Source organism: Alligator sinensis, unplaced genomic scaffold (genome assembly GCF_000455745.1).
Source record: "Alligator sinensis unplaced genomic scaffold, ASM45574v1 scaffold169_1, whole genome shotgun sequence".
NCBI classification, from domain to species: Eukaryota; Metazoa; Chordata; order Crocodylia; family Alligatoridae; genus Alligator; species Alligator sinensis.
In genome coordinates this window covers 1818454-1827644 of record NW_005841924.1, presented here as the reverse complement: position 1 = coordinate 1827644, position 9191 = coordinate 1818454, and the positions used below count along the sequence as shown (strand labels likewise).

The window sequence follows — 9191 nt, the reverse complement described above, 5'->3', positions numbered from 1 at the left end:
CTGTGCGGGTCTTGATCTGCCTTCCCCCAAGCCCATGGAAATAAAAAAAAAAACAGATTAAAAGAAACTTACCTGCCTGCTGCTGGGATGGCTGTGATTCTGGCTGTGAGTGCACAGGGTAGCTCAGCATACCCGCCTCTCCCCCTCTGCTGCAGGACCCTGGAGCTGAGTTGCCTTAAGGCAATGCCTGCTGCTGCTCTGTGTTTGGAGGGGGCTGAGCCCCATTAGCACTCCCCTTCTGCTGCTTATGGACCCTACCAACATGGTCCAATAGCCTTCTGCTGCCATTGGTGGAGCTCTGTTTCTGGCAGCAGCTGGGGTTGACCCTAGAGCAGTGGGGGCCAACCTTTTTGGCAGGTGTGCTGCAAATGGAATGCCACATCTTTCCTGACTGCCAATCCAATCCCTTTCCCCTACCTGATCTGCTGCTGTGCTGCCTGTCCTCTCCTCGATCTTCTTCATGCCACATATGGAGGCTGCTTATGCCACTTGTAGCATGCATACTGTGGTGGGCCAGTAGGGGGCACTCCTGCACTGAGACACTTATTTCAGTGCCCCCGACCACTTCCAGGCTCCAAGTCATTCCTGGGGCACCTCATATCCAGCCGACCCCCTTTCTGGAGCACATCTGCAGGCCCGGGGGTACCGCTGCCACCACCCAGGGGATCTGGTCTGTTTTCAGCCCTGTGCCCCTGGGGTACACAGGCACTGTAGACCTAGAGGGTGCTTAACCCTCTGAGAACTTGGGGTGTTCCTTTAGTCTGAAGCACCAAAAAGTAGCCTCCCTTAGTCAGCCAGACCAAGGGTGCACGAAGGCATAATCCAGGACCTCTCCCAGCCAGTCCACCATGCTATGAACAGTGGAGAACTTTATTGGTTAAAGAAGGAAGACTTGGGGAAGGGTACAGGTTAGAGAAAAATCAAAGAACAGCCATAGAGCAAACAGTGTGGCTAAGTAGCTGTTGAGCATGCATCTATATCACAGTAAACTATATATCTAGGTAGGTTTCAGTTAAGTTACCCACAGGTATCATCCAGAGGCTGATTACGCTTTCCTATGGAGACAAGCAGTTCACCGAGTCAGTGAGTTTCCAGAGAGAGCCCCATCTCTCTGCCTGGTTAATTACTCGCATATTCCTGACCAATGGTTTCTTCCTTTTCCTTCAGGAAGAAGGGGCTCTTAAATATTAAGTTTCGTGACCACACCCTCCAGATCCAATCAGGGCTGGTGTTGTTTAAGGCTAATCAACCAATTTTAAAAAGCATTACTGGTCTACTCATACATCTCTGGGGCTACTACCCCAGTGCCACGAGGTCAGGTCACTAGGCAGAGCTGGTTGTTTAGCAACCGGAATGATAGACAGGTAATAAGCCTTATAGTAGAGTTTGGGGAGATACTGTAATGGCATTCTGTCACACAAACCATCAGTTGGCCACCCTTGTCCTAGAACTTCTTTACAACCATATTTCTGGGTTGGGAGTTTGCAAGTGAGAATGGTGGGGTCATGTTCACAACAATCCCAGCCAAGCTATGTTGCTTCCATGGTACAGAATTCCCACAAAGCCTTCACAATTAAATTGTGTATTTCTGTGTCCATCTCGGAGGCCTGCCCTGTGATCTTTATTCTGCTGTCTGTATAATGTGGATATTATAATAATGTGGGATATGGAGATTTCAAAGAATTTTAAAATGAATGAACGGGTGGTGCATAGAAATGGTTGTTGTTGTTCCTGTATTATGTGTAACAATATAATATGACATTTTTCATTGTTTCTTAGGCCTGAACCAAATAAGAACAGAGCAGTCTCACTCTAGGGTTAGCAGTGTTTTTGGCCAGAGTGCCAAAATCACCCCAGCCTGCACCCATTCCTCAACTGGGCGTTCCAGAGATGGGGAAGCCGCAAGGGGTCTGATCCTCATTGCTGGCAGTGGCTACATGCGTACCTCTGGATGGATGGCAGGGGAGGGGCTGGGGTTGCGCTGCCCCAGTTGCTTCCCCTCCATGTGCCGTGAGCCATGCATGCACCCGCTGCCACCATGGGGCCGGTGCCAGGGCTCTGGAGCCTAGTGCAGCTGTTTGCAGCCTCTTGGTTGCCTTCCACAGCCGGCCTGGGCTCTGGGTAGTTGTAGCAGGCGGCTGGAAGGCTGCAAACAGTTGTGCTGGGCTCTGCCCTACCAGCACCAGTTCCATGGTGGCAGCAGCTGCACATGTGCCACCGGAGGAGAAGCCAGCATTGTGCTGCCCCAGACCCCTTCCTAGCCATGCGCCCAGAGGTGTGCTCACAGCTGCTGCAGCCACAGAATTGGTGCCTGGGCTGCAGGGTCCTATTACTCACCAGGTGTAGGGGTCAAGTTATCTAGTACTTTTGTTCTGATCAGCAAAATGTATTTGGTGGCTTTATCATTCATATACCTTATTTACTTGAATCAAGCTGAGGTTTCCCCCACCCCATTTAACATGGGGAGGGGGAAAGCCCCTTATCTTGGATTCAGGTACAGGTGGGGGGCAGGCAACTGCTATGGCTCGGACTCTGGCCCCAACCTAAGCTTGTGGTTGGAGCTAAAGTAGCAGCTACTGCTTCCTACTACCTCCAACTCCAGCCCCATTCTGGCCAGGGGCATGGAGTACATGGTCACTCCAGCCCATACCGTACTGGCAATGATAGCAGGAGCTACAGGGCTGGGACCAGAGCTAATGCTGCCGCTGCTGCAACTACTGCTGTTTGGGCTGCGTGGGGGCTGGAGTGACCATGTGCTCCATGCCCTGGGTTGGAGTAAGGTTAGAGGCAGGGCCAGAACTGGAGGGCAAGTGGCAGTGCAGGGAAGTAGATGAGGGGAAAGGTACAGAGGCAAATGGGTGGCATGTTTTGGATGGGGCAGGTCCTGGGGAGGCCAGTGGTGGAAGGGGCAGGTGCCAGGGGTGCAGGCAACATGGGATGGGAGGGGGTGACAGGTGCTAGTAGGGGCTGTAGGCGCAGGTGTGGCGGAGGGGCAAGCAGCACTTGATTCCCTCACTGCTTACCCCACTATTGCTGTTTTCCCTACTGCAACAGTGAGGGGTTGAATGTAAGACAACCTTCCAATAATTAGATTCTATACCTGAAAAATTATAACAAACAAAAAATTTCCATGTATAGAATCTAATTATGGGGGCAGGGCGTCATCTTAAATTCAAAGTCATCTTGGATACAGGTAAATATGGTAAAATACTCCAGTTCAAGAAATCTGGGAACAGTGGTTTACAGGACTACTACAGGTTAGTAGTTACTTGATCTGAACAATCCTGAAGTGAAATAAGATCTCATGTGCCAAACATTTAGAGGGCAGTATATTGTTATTGGCTTCCTACTAGCCACATGGACCAGCTGCCTCGGATGAGGACAGGAGTTTGCTGTCCTTTTGGGTTTGTTGAAATGTGATTGAGGCCAATAGGTGTATCTCATACCCTTCACTTAAGATTGAGGTAGAGGCCTCTGTTGTAAAATGTAACATGGACATGTCACAACCCTGAACAAAGTCACATTTAGGCCTGCCCAGAAATGTAATTGTATGGGAGAAGCAGCTACCTGGGAATTGTTGTGTTCAGCAGTGGGGATTGTTGGGTTTGACTGGAAGAGCAACTGTCGGGTGAAGCACTACAAAAACAGACAGAAGGAGAAATAACACCGGGTACAGCCTGCAAAAGCACTATATTTCTGAAAAAGCCTTGTCAGAGAGAGTGTTGCAAGCCATCTTTTTATTGTTTGAGTCCTCCTGTAGCCAGGGAAACAAGGTACGTACATTAGTTCTTAGTAGATAGGATTACTTCAAAGATACGTTTTTGCTTCTGCTAGAGACCCAAGCCAACCTCTAAGAGCATAAAGGGTAAAACCATGGTTTTAAGAAACAAAACAGAATGCCTCTTTTCACTTCAGTTTTTCCACATTTGCTTTGAAATCCTGAATTCAGTATTTGGTTGGAGAAGCCAGGTTTGCACAAGGATCTTCCTCTTCATCTTTTTTGCCTTCTCCTCAGCTGTATACCAGTTGCAGTATTGCTCATGGGAAGCCAATTCATTTTTATATTGAACTAACTTCCATAGGCCCTTTGGTATCAACCTCAACTCCAAACCTGCAAATTCCTTAGGGAGCAGGGCCCACACCATCCAAGTGTTTTACAGCAGGCTCCAAGACCAACTTTTTAACTCGTGAGGATTCCTTTGTACAATTCCAAATGCTGCGCCATACCTGGCAGATAATGAAACAGTCTTGTACTGAGAGGCTCTGGTTGACCTCATTTAAGCAGATACTGCTAAAGAATACTGAGCTTTATTTTAAATTGTCCCCTAGATAGATACCATTATTGGATCCATGCTATAACTTCCATAATTACATCTGTCAATTAATTGAAAGAAAACAGGCTTTTTACTCTGAAGATAAAAGCCAACTATGTTAACCTTCAAACAGCAGGGAACTGCAATTGACAAAAAGACTTCCTAATTAGAATGATCGTCAAAGTGTGTTAAAATCAGATTTTTTGAAAAGTAATGAGACTAGCCCAAGTCTATAATAAAATATAATGCAAACCTATGGAATTTGTCCATGAGCATTAAATCTACTTTGAGTTCACATGTGACTGACTCTGAGGGGCAGATTTTGCTCTGTATACTCCATGGGCATCATCAGTGTCACAGTAGATCAATAATGTGAGAACTGAGATCGCAACCTGGCCGCAGATCCCTTTTGCCTAGGATCCAGCATTTTATTCAGACACATAGGCAAGGAATGATTCAAAGGCTTCCTTCCTTCTGTTTTCTAAGGGAAGTGGTGGAATCTACTTTGCTTTGAATTAACTGGTGCCAAGCATGTACATTTAAATATTAATTCCTAGCTGAAGTCATGTTTAAACTATAGCCATGAAGTAAAAATCCTCAATCTATTTTGGTTAAATAAACGAGGGAAATCATCTCCAACAATGTTTCTACTTTTAAAAGCTTATTAAAGAAATGTCATGTTGAACTGTTTGTGAACCAAATAAAAATCCTACGTTGCATAACAAAAATAAATGTTTTTAAGTCTCCGCTTTTTTCAGAACTCTTCAAGTAACTCCAGCAAACCAGATTCATGTAAGAAATAACCCACTCCAATGGAGTTCACTATTCTGTTATTGTGCAGCATGAGGTTGAAGTTCATTGTCAATCTAGCATTCAACTGGTAGGCTTGTGTTCAGTGAAAGCCGTACTTAGTATTCTGAAAATATGGCCACTTTATAATTTAGGGGCGTAAGTATAGTTTTATAAATGAGCAGGTGGATCCCAGATGGCCAGTCTAGACACATAGGCAAGGTAAAATCTGTTATCTAATAATGTTCAATACAATAAAAACTTCTCAGTGTTGGCCAAGTCTGATTTGTGCATTTAAGGCAAATGTGCCACAGAGAATCCATTTCATATGCAAATTAAATTCTTGCTAATCTAGCTTCTGTGCACAGAAATAAAAATGTTCTTGCACTTCTCCTAGGAAATAGTAATGTCCTTTTTCCCCAAATTCATTATGATTTGAAGAAATGCAAAGTCACACTTAAGATCTGAACCTGAGACTTCTTAGTGTCAAACAAACATTTAAACTGTTTTTTTTCTGAAGGATCTTCTGCAGGAAAAGCAGTACCAACACCTTCATTGAGAATAGTGCTTAACTATGCTGACTGCAGCCACTGAAAATTCAAACATTTGTATAGGCTCCGTTTTTGTTTTACTTAATATTTTGTTTTAAATCATCCTGGCGTAGAAGTACGTGATTATAAAAATAGTAACTTGAGCAGCTGCTGTAACTACTCGTACTCTAGCTTTCAGCTCTTTAGTGTGCATCCTGAATCTCTTTATTTCTGTAAAAAGTGACTCACCATATTATATCCATTAAGTCCTAAAGCCCCCTTTTTATATCTTGTGTAATTATGAATGTCAACAGAAATCTGTCTTTTAAAGTTATATAGTTTTAGGAACAGAGGGCATTCAGGGATACAGCTTTTGTTCTCTAGGGTAAGTTAGCAATTGTAGTTGGTTGGGGGGGGCTGCTTTTTTAAAATTAGTCTGGATGCACCTTAACTTCTGCTCTGTTAAGGGTATAGACCGGATTCCAATCACTTATACCGGTAAGAGTGTAATGTCTATACCTGGCCTAAATGAAGTTGAGTGTAGTGTTATTGATGTAATGGTTTTCCTTACACTTCCCAATTTGATAATGGCCCTGTTTTTATAGAGGCATCTATAACAGCAAAGTAGAAACCCTAAATAAGACACAAACTAATCACAGTTATGAAGCTCTGAAAGCAGTGACTGATGCTTCTGTGTTGCACCAGATGTTGGAGCACATGCAGAGACTAATGCTAGAATGGAGAAGCAGGAAGGAATTGAGCAGGTGTAAAACTATTTTACAAGCATAAAAAGGTGATTTGCCAATTAAGGCTGTAAGGTGACCTTTTTCTCAAGCAGTTTCCCTTAAGTAGCAGCTTTTAAAACTAGAGGAGCTTTAAAATTGTTTTCTGCTGTCACTTTAACACTCATCTCTTCCCTTTTTTGTAATATTTTAGTAAGTGTTACTGAAACTCATAGAAGAAATGTTTTGTTTGCACAGGAATATTATTTTAAGCAGATGGATTAAACTGTTGGAGGAAAACATTGTTCATTCTTCATTGTTTCTAAATGCAGGTGCTTGCAACAGGACTGAGTGGCCTCTATTCGTCTTTGCCTACAAAGCTGGAAGAAAAAGGAGAAGAATGGCACTGTCTGCTGAAAGATGACTGGCTTTTATCCCCAGCTCTTGTCCAGTTCATGAATTCCCTAGAATTTTGCAATGCAGTAATACAGGTAGGGCACAGTGTCAGATTGTCCTTTTGAAGTATTAGTTAAACTGTATATTCAAAACCTTTTTAAAGGATGTGCCTAATTTTTCAACAGGACAAAATTCCCCTTGATTTAGCTTAGTTTTTTTAGCTGTCTTTTATAAAAGAATGTTTAGAGTTGTTGATTCATCTTTACAGCCAGAATAAGTAACGTGTTTGGTTTTCAAGTGGCAAATATTTTTAATTAATAAAATGTGCGTACACAGTTTTTGTATCATTATCTCAAGTAATTGGGAGACTTTTCTCCTTTAAAATAGTTGATTGCATTTTAAATACCCAAATATTAAAAGGAAATGTGTATTTGATGAAAAGGTAGTTTTATCTACTTGAGTAGTGAAGAATTATCTCATCTTTTACATCAAGATTTTTAGACTACAAAGAAAAAATACTTTATTTTGGCTAATGATGCGTCTTATGTAAAGAATGTCATCCTTGCTGAATTTAGAGGGAGTTAAGTATCTTCTTCACACAAATTTAATTCACTTCAAAACTGGCCTGCTTAGAATAATTCTCTATTCTTGACTACTTCCTTGATTAGATTCTTTTTCTCCTTTGATTTCTTGTTACTTTTGTCTCCAGTCTAAAGATAATCAGATTTTATATTCTTTTGAGGCTATCGAATGCTTCTACAGCATGTGTTTTGAGTAAAATATAACTCCTGTTACTTCTATAGATTTATTTGGATAAGAAAGTGAACTTAATAACAGTGGTGAAGCTGGCCATATTTTACTTTGTGTAATCTTTTTATTTAAGAGGGTGTGTATGCAAAGTACAGTAAAATAGCCAATTATTTTTTGAAACACATGAAGCTATATTTATCATTTTTAAAACCAACATAAGTAGAATTAATAGTAGTTTTATGTTCAAAGCTGCACAATATAGGCTTTCTAATGCATGTACATCAAAATCAATTTTATATCTATACAGAACACTTCTTCAGGAGAGTTTATAGTCTCTGATACTGATACTTGATGCTTCTCTTTCATTAAGTTGAAGGCCATGACTGATAGGAAAGGAAAGAAGACTATATAATTTTAAATCTATTTTAAATTAAATTCAGTCATTTTAAGGGATGCATAGATGTATGCATAGTCAGTATGCTATATATTTTTTATCCTATCAATTTACCTTCAGTCAGAGAGAGAGAGAGGAACCATCATTTAACCATCCTACAAGCAGATCAGAGAGTGTATTGTGATTTAGTCTCTAATCCCTCCTTGTTCTGGGGCAGGGAATGAGTTGTTTCTGCTCTTGGTTTATTCTGTGTTAGGCTAGCTATTCTGGCTGGTGAGTAAAGCATACTAGTGTCAGGACTCCTTCCTCTCTGTGACAACTCCCTATGCTATGAATTACTGGAAGGAAGGGTAGGCAACACTGCTGCTCTCTTCTGTAGCAATGTCTCTCTCTGGTTTGAGAAGGGTTGAGCACATGCGTAAGAAAGGGATCTTATTTGTGGCCAGAAAGTATCTCTGCCTTTATAGATGTAAAATAGTATGCATATATATATACTGCTGTAAACTCTTTTTTTTTTCCAGTTCCTTATATATGTATATATATGTATATAAGGAACATAGTTCAAGCACGTAAAATTTTATAGCAGTGAAGAATACATCAGAAGTCAGGCTTAACTTTTAAAATGCAAGGTCATAATAGATTTCATAGATTTCATAGACATCAGGGCTGGAAGGGACCTCGGAAGATCATCGAGTCCAGCCCCCCGCCCAAAGGGCAGGAAGTCAGCTGGGGTCATAGGATCCCAGTAAGATAAGCATCCAGTTTCATCTTGAAGGTGTTCAATGAAGGCGCTTGAACCACCTCCGGTGGCAGGCTGTTCCAGACCTTGGGGGCTCGGACAGTAAAGAAGTTCTTCCTTATGTCCAGCCTGAAACGATCTTGAAGTAGTTTGTGACCATTCGACCTCGTCATCCCTTGGGGCGCTCTGGTGAACAAATGTTCCCCCAGATGCTGGTGGTCACCCCTGATAAACTTGTAGGTGGCCATCAGATCACCCCTGAGCCTGCGCTTTTTCAGGCTAAAGAGCCCCAGGGCTCTCAGCCTGTCATCGTAGGGTCTGCTTCCCTGACCTCTGATCATGCGCGTGGCTCTTCTCTGGACTCTCTCAAGCTTCTCCACATCCTTTTTGAATTGTGGAGCCCAAAACTGGACACAGTACTCCAGCTGCGGCCTCACTAAGGCCGAGTACAGGGGGAGAATGACGTCCCGGGATTTGCTTGAGAGACGTCCCGGGATTTGCTTGAGACGTCCCGGGATTTGCTTGAGATCATCGAGTCTGACCCCCTGCATAGGCAGG

At 42.7% G+C, this 9191-nt stretch overlaps 1 protein-coding gene across 1 annotated transcript in view; it reads left to right on the top strand.

Annotated features, from left to right (window-relative positions):
- The window catches only part of FAM160A1 (family with sequence similarity 160 member A1), a 67840-nt gene that overhangs the window by 4620 nt on the left and 54029 nt on the right, over positions 1–9191 (top strand). Inside the window, 1 exon segment of the mRNA XM_006019164.3 lies at positions 6687–6845. Coding sequence (XP_006019226.1) covers positions 6687–6845 — 159 coding nt within the window.